The 17,268-nt window shown below is 46.2% G+C and overlaps 1 protein-coding gene across 1 annotated transcript in view; it reads left to right on the top strand.

Moving 5' to 3' along the window:
- Positions 1-442: 442 nt before the first annotated feature.
- The window catches only part of SLTM (SAFB like transcription modulator), a 111,106-nt gene continuing 94,280 nt past the window's right edge, over positions 443-17,268 (top strand). Inside the window, exons 1-2 of the mRNA XM_082257053.1 lie at positions 443-634; positions 13,442-13,529. Coding sequence (XP_082113179.1) covers positions 500-634; positions 13,442-13,529 — 223 coding nt within the window. The 5' untranslated portion in view covers positions 443-499. The remainder of the gene's footprint in view (positions 635-13,441; positions 13,530-17,268) is intronic.

Genomic DNA, 17,268 nt, shown 5'->3' with positions numbered 1-17,268 from the left:
TTTTCGCTTAGAATACATTTTCTAATGAAAATACAGTGCACCCCTCGTGTGATGCTTTACAGAAATAACGAAAATATCTTTAAAAACGACTTTACATGTTTTTATGTTTAGGGGCTGCAAGTAAAACCGAGCATCCATATGTTTAGTTGTTGATGATTGGAATCCAGCGTGTACGTCTCGCAGCAACAATTATTACTGATTGGCGCTGACAGTGCGCTAATCCCCAGCACCGCTCTAGGTAGGCAAATCTCGCTCGCTTTACGGCACCGAGCGGGGGCACATTGTTGTAGGTGTCGCGCTATCCATTGTAAAGGCGCGGTAAATCCATCCAAGAGCGGGTCGATTGCCTGTAAGTGGGGGGCGGGGCCACTGTTGAATGGCTGAGCTTGTATCCGGAAGCTGCGACATGACCGTGACCGCCACTTCCGGGGCTTGTCCTCCTAGAGCTCTGTGTCACGTGCCACGGCGACATCTTACTGCCCGGATCAAGCCGACTAAAATGGCTTCATCCAGCGGGCCCACCGAGAAGAAGAAAGTGACCGAGATGCGCGTTATCGACCTGAAGTCCGAGCTGAAGCGGAGGAACCTGGACGTGACCGGGGTAAAGAACGTGCTGGTGGCCCGGCTCAAGCAGGTATGGGCCCCGATGGGAGGGGAATGCGGCGGGGAGGCCTCGTTACCGCCCCGCTTTTCTCATTCGCGCTAGAATTGTGCACAGCCAGGCTTTGTGTCCCGGTGGTTGGTGGAGGATCGGGGAGGGGGGCGCTGTACCGAGAGAGAGGGGAGGTCTCAGCAGGACATACATCCCCACTGTTCTGTGACCGAGATCTGTCTGACCAGTGTGTGTACAGATCATAGCCTCATACACACAGGAAAAATGCTTCTAAGCCTGGGTTCACACTACTTTTTTTTTTCATGCTTTTTTTGCAGAAATGCATTTCTTTTAACAGGGGTTCCTCTGGAACACCACGTTCACATCAATGCGTTTTTGTGCCTCTGCGTTTTTTGGAAAGGGTCGGGGGCTTTTTTTCCCTTCATTTGACCTGCATCCAAAAAACAAAGTATGACGTTTTTGCTGCGACTTGTGCTTTTGAATTTTTATATCTCCCCTACCAACCCCCCCCCCCCCCCAAAAAAAAAAAAAAAAACATAAACAGAAATTGGGGCAAAATCACAGTAATAAACCTGGGAAAGTATTGCAAAAGACAATAGCCAGGCTCAAAAGCATCATGCATAGGTGTGAATTGAACCTAAAGGTGTGTTGCTATTCCAATGGCTGAATTATTTTGGCCGTTAAAATCAATGCTGAAATGCTCCTGCCGTTTGCATGTTTACATGTTTCCTCTGGACCAGAAGCTCCTTTCCTGAACATCGTGGGTGAACTTTTTCATTTTCTAAACTCCTCGTGCCCAGCCTGTGCCCCTTTTGGTATATGAGTTGCCAAAGGGGCCTCAGCAGTATATAGAGGGAACATTGATTAGGCCGGGGCTTGACAAATTTGCTTAAGTTGGGAGCCAGGTGTTTTTTTATCTGACGAATAGTACGGGTGAAACATGTACTGAACCTCTCCTTAAACCCGCTCCCAGAACTATATATATATATATATATATATATATATATATATATATATATATATATATATATATATATATATATATATATATATATATAATTACTTTTTTTTTTTTTTTTTTTACGTATTAAAAATCATTTTAGACTTGGAGATTACATAAAACCCCCAAACATATCTAGTGGACACACCCTATAGAATAAAATAGTGAAAGTTCCAATTTTTGTCACACAAGATTATTGCAAATTTTATAAAAAAAATAACATTAAAAGTTAATTTAAGGGGGCAAGAATACACAATAAATGACCCCACTTTTTTTTAGTAAAATACAACACCCATGGTTCTACTGAGTAAATGGATACCGAATATGTCAAACCTGGAACACCATTACCCTACAATTTCCATGAGTGACTCTTTCGCCCCCTATAAGTCATCAGTTTATCGCTACAAAGGAGGTCTGATGGTAGAATTATTGCTCTCGTTCCAGCGTGCGCAGTGATATGTAATGTGTATCGCAATCAATGTTTCCAGGCTAATGGGGGGGGGGGGGGGGGGTTGGTGATTATATGTGCTTGAGTGTAACTTTCATTTTTGCAATTTTTTTTTTTTTTTGTTACCCCCCCCCCCCCCATCACATAGGAGACTGAGTGCCCTATGTGTTCTTTTGGTTCTCTTTTAAATACATATTCAGGGTCTGAAAGACCCTGCAGGTCTCTCCTGTGATCCTCTGAATGTAATGCATATTGCACTGCCTTAATGACAACAACTCCCCCTTCCGCCCTTGTATATAATCCATGACTCTGGACTCTGTCTTAGCCAGAGTGCTCCTTCCTCTGGACAAACTCCAAAAACTGGAGGCTGCAATTTGCCTCTTGCTGTTAAACAGATGGTCACCCCTTCGGACTTGCGTGTGGGTGCTGGGCCTGATGGTGTCTACCTTCCAAATGGTTCAGTTTGCACAGTTCCATACGAGGTCCCTGCAAAGGGAGATTCTGACCAAATGGGACTAGACTTTCCAGTCTCTGGAAAATCAGATCCAGCCGAGTCGGGGAACAAGGGAGTCCTTGATTTGGTGGCTTCGTTCTCCGGTGCTTTGGCTGGGGATATCCTTTCTCCCCTTGTATTGGACAGTGGTCACCACAGATGCCAGCCTGTCTGGCTGTGGAGGCATCCTCGGCAAGCATTCTGCTCAAAGGATCTGGACGCTGGAAGAGTCCAGACTACTGATCAATGTCTTGAAACTCTGAGTGATCAGACTGTACCTTTTGACCATTGGAAATATCGTCTTCAGGGTTGTCCAGTGCGTATTTAATTGTACAATGCTATGGCCGTGGCTTATGTCAATGACCGGGGGGGGGGGGGGGGGGTACAGGAAGCGTCCTGGCAGGTCTGGAGGTAGCAAGCATTCTAAGGTGGGCAGAACGGTTCATTCCAGCCCTCTCTGCCGTACACCTTCCTGGGGTGGAGAATTGGCAGGTGGATTCTCTCAGTCGGCAGGTATTAACCACAGGAAGTGGTCCCTTCATCCGGAGGGGTTTCATCAGCTGTCTCTCAGGTGGGACACTTCCGAGGTGGATCTGTTGCCATCTCGGCTCAAGAGATCCTCTGGCGCATGCCACAGACACGCTGGTTGACCTGTGGGGTCATTATCGGATGAGTTAGGCCTTCCTTCCTCTCAAACTTCTGCCCAGACTTCAATGCAGGATCAAGGCAGAAGGGATTCTGGTCATCTTAGTGGCTCTGGGCTGGCCTCGTTGGGCTTGGTACACTGAAATGGTGCTGCTGGTCGCTGACATTCGTTCCTCTCGGGGATGATCTTCTGTCCCAAGGGCTAATCTTCCATCCTGTTATACAGTCGCTGGCATTGATGGCTTGGCTGTTGAACGCTAGGTGCTGAAGGATAAGGGTTTATCTAAGTCGGTGATTCCTACCCTGTGGAAAGCTAGGGAAATATACTTACAATAGGAAGATCTACTATTGTACGTGGACGACTTGCATTGCGTGGTGTGAGTCTCCAGGGGTTTGTCCTCACTCTTTCTTCTCGGTGACTCTGATCTGAACCTTCCTTCAATGGGGTGAGTTGAACAGAATTTGGCCTTGAGTACCATCAAAGGCCAGGTGTCAGCTTTGGTGTTCTTCTTCCAATTACCTTTCGCCACACGCTCCCTTGGTGCGTACCTTTCTTCAGGGTGTCCGACATTTTGGTTCCTCCAGTGCGTTCTCCATTACGGTCTTGGGATCTTTTAATTGTGGTCAGCTTTCAGCTCTGCAGAAGCCTCCTATTGAAAATATTCTGGTGATTCCCCTGCTTACGATGTCCCCTGAAGGTGGCTTTTTTAGAGACTATTACTTCTACGCGCAGGGTGTCGGAACTGGCGGCGTTATCTTGTCCACCTTACCTGGTGATTCACAGTGATAAGGTGGGTCTTCACCCCTGTCCGTCATTCTTTCCCAGGTTTGTTTGACTTTCATTTGAATGAAGACCTTGTTTTGCCTTCCCTGTGTCCCAGGCCTAAACATCCAAATGAAATTACCTTGCATGCCTTGGATGTGGTCTGGGCAGTTAGTGTGTACCTGGCAGCTACAGAGTCTTTCAGGAAGTCAGACTCACTATTTGTGCTCATTGATGGACCTCAAATAGTTGTCTGCTTCCTCTGCGACCATTTCAGATATATCAGAAGGTGGCTCAGTCCTTTTCAATCGGGGGTTGGGTTCCTCATTTCCCTTTTTTTAAGGCGCATTCTACTAGGGCGCTTAGTGCCTTCTGGGCCTTCTGTCCTCAGGCATCAGTGATGCAGGTTTGCATGCGCCCACCTGGTTGTCTGTGCACTCTTTTACTAAGTTTTATAAAGTGGATGTGTTGGCATCTGCGGATGCTTCCTTTAGCCGTAAGGTTTTATTGGCTTTTGTTTAGAGGACCTGATCCTCTTTTGATAGTGTATTGTTTTTTTCTGGTGGGCTCCAGTTGTTTGAGCCCCTGTTGCCTGGTTGGCTAATGTTTAGCCTTGAATTTTTTGGTGGTTCCCGCACCTCATGTTTAACACTGCTTTGGGATGTCCTAATGGGTTATGAATACTAGGAGCTGTCTGTCAGCGAAGGAAAGAAAATGGGATTTTTGACTTAATGAAAAATCCATTTCTCCGATTATGGGTGGACACAGCAGCTGCTGACTTTTAATCACTTGGACTGGAAAGTTTTTTTTTTTTCCCCCTTTAATGACCAGGCAATTTTTTGCGATTCGGCACTGCATTGCTGTCTCCCACAAAATGGAGCTTTCTTTGGTGGCATTTGATAACCTCTGCAAAATTTTTTTTTTTATAAAAAAAAAAAAAAAAACCCCCAACAAGTGTATATTGATTGGTTTGCACCTACAAACTAGAAGAGATTTGTCATTTTAATTTTTTTTTAATGTTAGCGATATTGCGGCGGACAGATCGGACCCCTAACAGACATTTTTGATACATTCGGGGGGACCAGTGACATTATGACAGTAATCAGTGTTTAAAATAAGTACTGTTGGGGCATGGCCTGGAGCGGCAAGCAGTAGGGCATGGGTGATCAGTGCTCTGTCGGAACGATATCCTTTTACCGTTACCCTGATACCCCACGGCTGTAACACTCACCCAGCTGAAACACTGCGACTCCCGGAAGCTGCTGAATCATGTCACCGCCGAAATAAGCCACGGAAACTGCAGCTAAACTGGATAAATTCCGCCGACAAGACAAGGAGACCTCCAAAGATAGCGCTGAACAGGGCCTTGAGGCGGGGGCGGCGGTTGTGGATATGGCTAAGGTCCTAGAGGCTATCTAAACTTGCCAGGCCTCTGACCACGAAAATCGAGGAGGTAAGATAGACAGATTTTTAGTTAGACAAGACATGCAGAAGCTCTGTGAGGGGTTCACTGAGGCCAAAAACAGGATTAGCGGACTGGAGGACTCTGTTAACCCACTGCAGAACACCAAGGACACCCTGCAACTCAACGTGAACCAGCTCCTGCAAAAGCAGGACGATATGGAGAATGGGCTACACCGCTGTAACCTGCGGTTCATCGGGCTGCCCGAGGGGTTTGAGGGCTCTGATCCTTCTACCTACCTGAAGCAGTTGCTGATCAAGACCTACGGGAGTAAATCCTTTTCGCCCACATTTGTTGTGGAGCCGGCACACCGCTTGTTGGGCCAACCACTGCCGCCACGGGGTGCTTCCCCCCCCCCCCCATCCCCCACCCACCTCCTTTATAGCCAAATTACTGGCCCATTTTTGACACATTTTGTTCACAAGTTAAAATCAGTATTGCTAGAAAACTACTTGAAACCCCCAAACATTATATATATTTTTTTAGAAAAGACTCTGGAGAAAAAAATGGCGGTCATTGCAATATTTTTTTGTCCCGCGGTATTTGCGCAGTGGCTTTTTAAAACGCCATTTTTTTTTTGGGATAAATTACAAAAAATTGACATTTCACTGCATTGAAAAAAAACAAACCGATAATGCTAGCCCTTTTTCACAATATAAAAAAAAAAAAAAAGATTGTCATGCCGAGTAAATAGATACCCAGCATGTTGCGGTCCAAAATTGCGCACACTCGCTGAATGCCAACAGACTACGGTCAATAAAAATCTCCATAGGCTTTAAAAAAATGTAATGGTTACCAGTTTAGTTAGTGTAGCTCTATTTATTTATTTTAAATTATTGCTCTGGCGATCGCAGCGACACCCCACATGTGGTTTGAACAGCGATTTCATTTGCGGTGCGATTTCCGTGTTTTTCTTTTGTGCGCGAGCTGATGTTGATGGATGGCTAAAAATTTTATTAAATTTTTTTTTTTTTTTTTTTTTTTAGCACAGATTAAAAAAAAAAAAAAAAAAACACCTGATCACTTTTATTGCTTTCACAAGCAATGTAAACATCCCTTGTGACAGCAATAGGCAGTGGCAGGTACGCTTTATGGAGGGATCGGGGGTCTAAAAGACCCTAGACCCCCTCCACTATACATCCATGTATTCAAAACGCCAAAAACTGAATTTTTGAATACATTTTACTTTTTTTTTTAAATCCGGCGCATTTAGCAGCCGAGTAACCCGAATGTGATGTCCATGGACTCCGCCTCCAGGTTACAAAATCGGAGGCCCGATTGACGTCGCAGACCCGCGGGAGGGGGCGTCCCCTCCCACTTGCTGGGGTAACGATCGAGCTGCTACCGAGCCGCATCGGTCATTACCGCCGGAAAGCCAACCGCTGGCTCTGAAAAACGGTACCGGGCGGTGATGCCGAAAGCTAGAAACACGTAGGTCTACGTGGCTGGTTAAGTGGTTAAAGACTGAGTTGGTTCTGGAGCTGACGAGAGAGAGAAGGGGAATATTCCATGTGGCAATGGCAGGATTGCGGTTTTCCCGGATTTCTCCGCGGATGTTCAGAAGAGGTGCAAGAGCTTTACAGAGGCTAAGCGCAGGCTCCGTGTCAAGCATATTAAATATGGCATGTTATTCCCTGCCTGCCTCCGGGTGGAGGGAGAAGAGTAAACTTCTTCGAAGATCCTTAGTCAATCATCTCTTGGCTGGAGCAACTGGACACCTGCAAATGACACACACGGCTGTTCACCACTACTCACCTCTGGCTGTTGCCGTTTTCTTCGCATTTGTCCCCTGGCTGATGTCACCGCATGAAATCTCTGCGCTCCTCTGCGACCTGACGGAATTTCTGCCCGTGTCTTCACCATACCCAGTATCCTGACTTTGCTCCTCAGCCTGGTTAGCACTTTAAAAACCTTACTACCTGGGATTTTCTTTTTCTGCTGGATACCTGTTTCGTTTCTCACCAAGTGACGTGGGGTCACGGCTATGTTTGCCCTTCTGATGTAGCGCTCTGGCTAGTCTGCAGTCCACCCCACCCCAGGGATGTGTCCACAAGTGAACATCGCTGCCTAGCGTTTTTTCGTTCCAGGCACCTGTTTAGGTCAGGTGCGCGGGCCCTGTTATTCTTATCTGGCCTAATGTTTGTACTGTTGACATTTTATTATTTGCGGTAATAGTGATCTTCTGGTATAGCCATACTCGCCAAATTTTGATTTCTCGTGCAACGGGGCTTAAAGCGGAGTAGTCCTAACCCCCTGACATGCCACATTTGGCATGTCAGTTTTTGGGGGGGGGGGGGGGAATGGGTACCTAGTTTTGACAGGTACCCGCTCCCACTTCTTCTCGGAGCGCTGTGGCACCCTGGGTGGAAGTTCTCCTCTCCCCCTCCCTAGCTGCAATCTTCTGGGACGTGCCAATCATCAAGACGCACAGCACAACTCGCGCATGCGCAGTGCGTACCCGGCTGTGAAGCCGCAAGTTGTCACAGCCGGGTGAATACACCAGTGATGCCACCGAGACCAGAGGGAGAGTATCGAGACTTCGGGTGGCCACATTGCTGGACCGTGGGACAGGTGAGTGTGTGTTGGCAGCTACACTTTTTGTAGCTGTAGACTTTGAAAAGGCTGGAACTCCGCTTTAATGTGCAGGGGATTTCGGGATACTATACCCGCACGAGTTGGGGTTGGGGCGGGGAGGGACCAGTTTGTTTAAAAGTTCACAATGTGAAGCTGTGCGGGAAACCGACCATAACCTTTATTAGATTTGAGACTGCATTATATTCTATCGCCTCTTATTTTGTTTGGGAGTAGACTGTCACTGCTTATCTGTTTTTGAGGGTAACCAAGATCCTGGGCGTCAGGGGCCTTCTACATCTACATCTTTCAGCCCTTTCATGGCCACCATTAAATTGATGACCTGGAATGTCCGGTGTCTATGTGACAAGATTAAAATTAACTATCTGCAGCCTTCGCATTTCTTTAAAAAAAAAAGTATATACTGATTCTGGTGGAGACTCATTTAGAGGGTAGATTACAGCTGTCGCTGAAATGCCCCTGGATTGGATGGACGTTCCATTCATCATTCACCTCCCACTCTAGAGGCCTTGCGATCCTTCTTGCGAAGCCGGTGCACTTCCAGCCCCTGGGATCTCGGGTCGACTCTCTGGGCAGGTTTGTTTTTTTTACATGCTTTGATATTTGGAGACCCACTGTTGATAATGGTTTTCTACGCCCCCCCCCCCCTCCCCTCTTCCATCTCTATCATCTCAGAGGGTTTCACGTATATGGTGCAGAACCCGGCAGTGCCGGCTGTTTGGCTTGGGGACTTCAATAGCACTTTGAACCCTGATTTGGACAGACTACAGACGAACCCCCCGGTCCAGCCCTCTGCTTCAAGCTCTAGATTTGCTTTTCTGCTGGTGGGCTTTAATTTAGTGGACACCTGGAGAATCAAATTCCCTACACAGCAGGCCTTCTCCTTTTTCCCAGCCACCCATAACTCCATGTCCAGAATTGATCTTATACTCATATCCCAGACTTTATTGCCCCAGCTGGTGACAGTGGCTTTCTCTCATTCCTGAGGAGGTGGTTCTGGAGGATAAATGGCACAGATTCTATGCCGTTAATAACACAGCTTCCCCGGTGGCGGTGTGGGAAGTATTCAAATTCTATGCCAGGTCTACGTTGGCTTCCCAGATCAAATCCATGAAAGCCAGCTTCGAGGAGTCCTACTCTCGAGCTATCACCATTATGTCCTCGGCGGAATGAGATTACTTGGCTGATCCCACTCCTGCTAATGCCTCCCAGTATAAAATGTTGTCGAGAGTGGTGACCCAGTTGGACTATGACTGGGCTAAGACCAAGCTTTTCTTTCAAAAGCAGAGGCTATTTGAACATGGGGAGCGGGCGGGGAAACTGTTAGCCTACTTGGTACACTGCGAGGACACATGCTGCGAAACCCTGAGGGCGGGCTCCTGACAGACCCTGGTGCAGTGACGGAGCAATTCAGGGCCTTCTTTTTTCTAGATTTACACCACCAGAGCCCCTGCAGACCTCTCCGAGATGCAAACCTTCCTTGATTGCATTGAGTTTCCTCAACTCTCGGAATCTTGATGCACCTCCCGGACTTCAGTCTGTACTATTTAGCTTCTCAGCTGTTTAACATTGACAAGACCGATAGGACTCGGTTTCTGACCCTGCTATGTCTCAAATGGTCCTATTCGACTGCGGACCCTCTGTTATTCTACGGGGTGTTTGGGGATTGGAGTTCGGGGGAGACACCAAATCCTGCTGTATCCCTACAGTCGAGTCTGGGAGGTTGCGATGGACATATTTGGTCACCCCCCCCCCCCCCCCCCCCCCTGATCCACGCGTTCACCCCTATATGACATATTGCCACCCTTCCAGAGTTTTGTTCCATGCCTGACCCGGTGGCTTGGGGGGGGGGGGGGGTTACGTCCTCACCCATCTGATGACAGGGGCAATTTAAAGTCCTTTGACAAATTGACAAATTACACGAGGACTTACTACCCAGCCACATGTTGTTCAGGTGCTTACAGGTTAGACATGCCTCCCAGACCAGTTTGCCTCTGCTGCCCCTCAGCTGGAACCTATTCCTGCACTTGAACAGATTAGGAGTACTGATCTCAAACATTTAATTTCCATATTATACACCGCTACATTTGCCCTCTTCCACCTCGATTCCCTTCACTTTTAAGACTCGCTGGGACCCTGATGTTGGTGGCCTGGAGGATGAGGAGTGGAGTGAGGCACATGGAAGACGGTGTCCCCAAAGTTGTCTGATCGTCTCACCCAGCTGTTTATTATTCATCGCTCCTATCTTACACCCACCGGGTTGGCAGCGTATAGAACTGGTTATGATTCTGTATGCACAATGTGTAAATAAGACGCTGGAAATTTTTTTTTTTTTTTTTTCACCTATTATGGCAATGTCTGCAGATCCAGGGATTCTGGAAATGGTTACTTTCCTACATGACAAGATGGGATCTCCCCTTCAACTTGTCCCTAAACAGTCTCTTCTCTGCGTATTTCCAGATGAGGACCTGGACAAATTCCTTAAGCTACTTCTGCAGGAGACGTTGTTTATTGACAGAAAATGGATGCAGGATCAGCCTCCCGAATTCAATATGTGGTTGAGAGAGTCAATGGTGTTATTCCCTATCATAGAATGTTATACAAGCATAGGGGCTGCCCTAACCAATTTTAAAAAATCTGGGACCGGTGGTTACTGAACTCGGACACATGTACCTAATCTAAGTCGGAGCATCTTGTGTCGCTCCTATTAGAAGGGGTCCTGTGCTAATCTATGGCTGGCGACCAGGTCGCCTGACAAGTCGCCCCAGTGTGAACCGGCTCTAAAACTCATTGTTTTTTTTAAAAATCTGGCTAGCATTAGAAAGGGTAGTTATATTGGTAACTATTCTTTTTGATAACTACCCTTTGTACATTACCATTGCTTTTTGGATTGATGCACTAAAAACGATTTTGCATTTGATTACCTTTTTATAAAGGGAGTTATTGAAAAGGTGTGGAAAACTATGGATAAGGGGATATTGTTGAAAAGGTAACAACTGAATATAAAAGCAACTTTCCATTAATTGCTACACAATGTCATGTTGGCTCAATTGAACGGTTTGTACCAAGGCAATCAATGAATGTTCAGGTTGTCAATAGGTAGTGTTCTAATGACATTAAGTTTTGGGACTTAAATCCTCCCTAGATGCACAATACCTTCTCCGAGTGCCGATATAGCAGCCGTGATTGCCATTAAAAGTGCATACAGTGTTCCAAGGTGTGTTTTTTTTTTTTTTTTTGTAATGTCCTACCCCATAGTACTTGCTGAGCAGTTCATGGGCATTTGCTGCAAACATGCTATACAATTGTGGACTATTGAAGTTAGGCACCAGAGTTGAGTATTTATCATTTTGTAACCAAATGTAATTACTAGAAGCTGTGTACAAAGTAATCCACCTACGATTTACAATTTTATTCCTGTAAAGAGTTATTCTGAAGATGTAAATAACCGTTCTGTAAAAAAAAAAAAAAAAAATGTATTGTTACTGTAATAATGACACTTGCAGGGAAGGGGTTAACACCAGGGGCACTCAAAGGTTTAAATGTGTCCCTAGGAGGTGCTTTCCAGCTGTGTTGGGGATGGGCTTATCGAATGAACCCCGGGACCTATGTTCTTAAATAGGAGGAACACATTAACCCTGTGTTCCTAAATAGGAGGAACACAGGAGCCCTGTGTTCATTGCTGATAGAACAGCGGTCTGCCATGTTTACAACGGCAGACAGCCATTCTGTCTCCATGGGGAGAGCCTAGTGGCAATCAAGGCAGCCAGACCCGCAGATCAGCGTACCCTGTGGCAAATGGAAGCGCGCGCCCCCACTCGCGGTCCCGCAAAGCTACGTACAGGTACGTCCTCTTGCGGGAATGAAGCAGATGTGCTGCAGTGTGTGTATGTATGTGTGTGTGTGTATATGTATATATATATATATATATATATATATATATATATATATATATATAATTAGTGGCTGGTCGGCAAGTGGGTAATAAACACAAATGGGTGGAACGCTTTAACCACTGTTTACCAAGATTTTATTGGTGTTTTTTGAACTTAGTTAACCACTTAAGCCCCGGAGGATTTGGCTGCTAAACGACCAGGGGGTATTTTGCGATTCGGCACTGCGTGACTTTAACGGACAATTGCGCGGTTGTGCGACGCTGTACCTAAACGAATTTGACGTCCTTTTTTTTTCCCACAAAGAGAGCTTTCTTTTGGTGGTATTTGATCACCTGTGCGATTTTTTGATCATGCGCTATAAACTAAAAAAAGAGCGTCAATTTTGCAAAAATAACACTATTTTTCACATTTTTTTATATGAAATTCCCCCCAAAAAAATGTAAAAATCAATTTTTTAACATTTTCGGCCAATTTGTTTTATGCTACCTATGTTTGGTAAAAAAAATTCGCAAAAAGCGCATTTTTATTGGTTTGCGCAAAAGTTATCGCGTTCACTAACAAAGGGAAAGATTTCTGTCATTTTTTTGTTTTTTTTTATTAACGCGTAATGGCGGCGATCTGCGTTTTTTTTTTTTTTTTTTTTTTTTTTTTTTTTTTTCGGTACTGCGACATTGGGGCGGACAGATCGGACCCTTGACTGACATTTTTGACACTTTTGGGGTTACCAGTGACATTTCTACAGTAATCAGTGCTATAAATATGCACTTACTGTAAAAATACACTGGTAGTGAAGGGGTTAACTTTATTTGAGAGGGAGGGGCTGTGTGTGTCCCTAGGGGCGTGATTCTTACTGTGATTGGCTGTGACTTGAGGTATAAGGACACTGATCAACGGATCTACATAGTAGATCCGTGTGATCAGTGTTTTTACACCGAGGAGAATGACAGGCAGCTTGTTTACACAAGCTGCCTGACTTTCTCCCTCTCCCCCGACGATCGCCGAGTGACCGGCGGACATCGGGTCCGCCGGTCACACGCGCGGGGGGGTCCGTGACCGCGCAGGAGCGCGCCTCCGGCGGCGCGTGCTCCCCAGACCCTCCCAGGCTAGTGACGTTAATTAACGTCAAGCGGTTAAAATGTACGTTTTTAGGCCTGAAGATTAGTGAAACCCCTCAGTGTTTATTTTCTGAATTCCAATATCCTGGAGAATGAATTTGTGGTAGTTGCACTTTTTTTGAGCCCTACCGGTGCAAAGGTTTATGAAATGCAAATTTTTGGTGCACACAAGCACTATAGGTTATTATGTTTAATATGAAATCTAAAACGGGAGGTTGAGGAGTCGCTTCCATCTTGTCAGTCATTTTCACATGAAAGCCCATTGTCAACTCTACAAATGTAAACACCATCCTGGCTGCTAGTAAGATTTGCATTAAATATCGCAACATTACAGATTTTACTTTTTGTTTTTGTGTTTTTTTTTTTTTTTTTTTTTTTTTTTTTTTTTTTTAACGGTTGTGATTTTCTTTACAGGCAATTGAAGAAGAAGGCGGTGATCCTGATAATGTTGAAATAAGTTCTTCTGCAGATACTCCTACGAAAAAACTAATCAAGAACAAGGGTGTGTATAAGATCTTTAGTCTTTTCTTGATGTTAGGAATGCCTGTTACACTTTTTTAAGTTTACAGTACAGATTTGTGATCAGAGTAAGCATGGTGTTTTAGGATTTCTTCTTACTTGGGCATTTCTTTAGTTAAAGCTGAATTTAAGGTTTACTATGACTTTAGTTTGATTGGGGCAGACCTAACCCAAAGACGCATCTGCAGCTGTGCTTAGGGACATGGGGCAGTGAACTTTCTTGACAGTATTCCTGGGAGATGTGTTGAGGCCTAGGTCAAATAGGGTGTGCTAAAGCTTACACCCTTTAAGCGCTGTTACCTGCATCAAGTCCCTTGATGTCAATTGGAACTCAGTGATTCAATGCACATAACTGTTGCTCCCAATCTGACATGCAAGTGAGTGCATGTCCCTAAATTTGAACAGTGGGCATGGGGGGGGGGCTAACATGGATTTCAGATTAGGAGCAGCTACTGCGTCTCAAATGACAGTGTGGTGTGTCTTAGAGGTAAACATTGGCAGTGGGGCTAAAGTGTCTGTTGGCATCTCCAAACTTTTTCCAGTAGGTTTGAGTAAAACGTTAACTGATGTACATTGTTGAGTAGAGCTATTGGGAAATTGGAGGAACTAAATTTTGTAACTCGGACCTTACCCCCCTCGCTTTCTTTTGTCTTTCGTTCATTGACGGACATCGCTCCTGGTCTTAAACATTGGGTTATACTGCCCCCTACAGGAGTAGAACAATAGGTAGAAAAAAGTCTGGCTATGCCTATGGGCAGTCCCAGGGGGTATACTCCCTCTCTCTGCTATAGGTACTCAAGGTTTTTTTTTTTTTTTTTTTCCTGCCTAGTCAGTGGTAAGGACCTAGTTCCTTGCTGGGATCCCTGGTCCTGGGAAATTTTTTTTTCTCTCCGTGGATTTTTTCCTGTAAGATCTACAATCAACTGCCAGACTGTGCCACAGGCTGGATATTCTAGCTCCAGAGGCTACCCTAGTCTGGCCAGCGAGTGCATGCAGACCTCATTTCCGCGATGGGTCGGCCGTGACATAGCCGCACCGAACGAGGGTTTGCCTGCGAGGTTAAACGCCTCACGAGGTTGCATACGATGGGGTCTCGGCCAAGTCGCAGCATTCCTCCTGGCCGACAGCCCCCTATTTCAATGGAGAGAAGGTTTTGTCGGGAGCGGTGCCTGCCTGGTATGGTAACTGTCCCCCCTCTTCTCCTGGATTCCCCTCCTTTCTGTTAGGCACCCCTCTCATCGGTCTGGTGGTCCCTGTGGGCTATCTCAAACCCCCCCCCCCCTTTCTCCTTCGCTGATGCTGGGGCTGTGAGGTGGCCTGGGTGGAGGCAGGGGTGCTGTACTGGCGATGGGGGGGGGGGGTTCTACCTGGTGGGGTCTCCTACCAGGGGCCTCCCTTCTCCTGTGCCCTTTTCTGAGGCCTAGGGGTCCCTCCAGGGTCTCTGGGAGCCTTAGGGTACCTCCCATTTTCTTGTAGCCAGTGTGTTTAATTTGACGTCAAGTTGGTGTAGTCCAGCGGCCATTTTTCAGTAGTTTGCCATTGAAAATAGCAGCAACGATTTCGGCGGTGGGAACCCCTCCTCATCCACTGGTGTTGACTCCTGAATCGTTTGCTAATCGCGGTTCGTGCAGTTTCTCCTGGTTTCTGGTGGGGTCCTCTCCCTCTACTGAGGATCGATTGGTGCTCCGGCTGGCAACCAGGTGGGCTGCCAGAGGGGTGGGGCTCGTCCATTTTGCAGTGTTTTACATTGCCCTGGTGTTGCAGACTGACTGAATGGACTAGGCTTTTGCACTGTGTCCTGGAGGGGGGGGGGGGAGTAGCTCCCCCCCACCTTTGTTGAGCTGGTCGACCAGCTGGTCCAGGGGCTACAGTTTTTCTGTGATGTCTCTTTGGATGCGGCTCCCCCAGTGGCTTGGCTCTCTGTTTTGGCAGTGGTCCCTTTGGCGTGTCTTTTAGCTCAAATGCTGGTCTGCGGACCAGACTTCTAAAAAGGCCTTGACTGATATTCCCTTTTCAAGGAGATCGCCTGTTTGGGGCTACCCTAGATGACTTCATTAAAGGTCTCATATGGGGGAAAAGTACCTTAATCTTTATTCAGCAGGCTATTAAGGGCAAGGACCTTCGTCGTAGATGTGGCCCCTCCTTCTCAGCTCATAATTTTTTTGTCCCTTAGGGTTAACTGACAAGGGATCAGAGCACCTGGGCCTCTGGAGGATCCAATCGAATGTGGTCTGGCAAGTCAAGAGCGGGCTTCTCCAGACCTGCAGACAAGGCCCCTTCAGCATGAAGGTGCACCCTTACCCGTTTCTGGGGTGGGGGGGGATGTCTTCTCGACCCATAGACTCCCCTCAAAGTTAGGTGGGTCCACGAGGTCATTTGCTCGGGCTACAATATTGAGTTTCGTTCTTGCATGTTGGAAGGAAGAGCCTTACTGGAGGGTGACTGTCCCCGGTCAGCTTACTAGCTCTTTTTGGGGTGGTGCATGACCTTTTTACTTTAAAAAGGGTGATGGTTCAGATTTCGGAACGTTTTTCAGGTGTTTTACTACAACTGTTTACAGTCCCCAGGAATGAAGGCAGTGTGCGTGCATTTCTTGACATAAAGGCGCTGAACTGCTTTGTGCAGATGCAGAAGTTCAGAATGGAGTTTGTTCGCACGGTGGGGGCTTTCCTGCATTTTTTTTCTTGCCTCCATTGACATCAAGGACACCACTTTACATTCCGATATATGTCGGTCTCCAGCTCTTCCTCTGCTTTGCTGTGGGAGAGGAGCATTATCAGTTTGTGGCGTTGGTCTTTGGTCTTGGGTCTTTATGAAAGTGTTGGCTCCGGCGCTAGTATTGTTAAGCCGATGGGGGAGTCTGCTACTGCTCTGGTAAAAAACCTGGAAATCGCCATATAAGCTTGAGGGTGTTTGGCTGGTTTCTGAATTTTCAGAAGTCTGCTTTGGTTACATCCACAAAGCTGGACTATCTAGGTCTGATTCTGGACTCTGCCTTAGCCAGAGTGCTGCTTTCTCTGGACAAACTGCAGGCTCCTGCTGTGCAGCAGATGATATTCCCTCTGGACTTGCATGTGGGTGTTGGGCCTGATGGTCTTTTTTTTTTTTTTTTTTTTCAGACGATCTCCAGTTTTACCTGGTTGGCTATAGTTGGCCTTGGGAGTTTATTTTTAGCTGTTCCCATCCCTCACTGCTTTGGGACATCCCAATGGTTATGAAGATCATGAACTGTCCGTCAATGAACGAAAGAGAATGGGATTTTTGGACTTACTGTAAAATCCATTTCTCTGATGATCATTGACTGACACAGCACCCACCCCTCTGTGGAGTTGTATTTCTTCTGACACTGCTTGCTTGTAATATAACCTATAGTACCTATAGCAGAGGAGTATACCTCCTGGGACTTTCCATAGGTGTAGCCAGATTATTTTTTCTGCCTAGTGTCCTTCTGTAGAGGGCAGTAAAACCCAATGGTTATGAAGATCAGGAGATGTGTCCATCGAACATCAGAGAAATGCATTTTATTGTAAGTCAAAAATCATTTTTACACATGTTGTAACGCCTAGTTAAAACTAAACAGATTTAACACATTTCTTTAAGATTTTATCGATTTTTATGTGATGCCTGACAAACGGGTCCTGTGTGGCTCTGAACAGTTGCAGTAGGTTTTCTGTGGTATGATTGTTCTTCAATAAAGATTTGGACCTAACTGACGATCCGTG

Source organism: Pelophylax lessonae (genome assembly GCF_965119305.1).
Source record: "Pelophylax lessonae genome assembly, chromosome: 4".
Taxonomy (NCBI): Eukaryota; Metazoa; Chordata; class Amphibia; order Anura; family Ranidae; genus Pelophylax; species Pelophylax lessonae.
The sequence above is the reverse complement of the archived record's forward strand: the minus strand, read 5'-3'. Positions and strand labels throughout refer to the sequence as shown.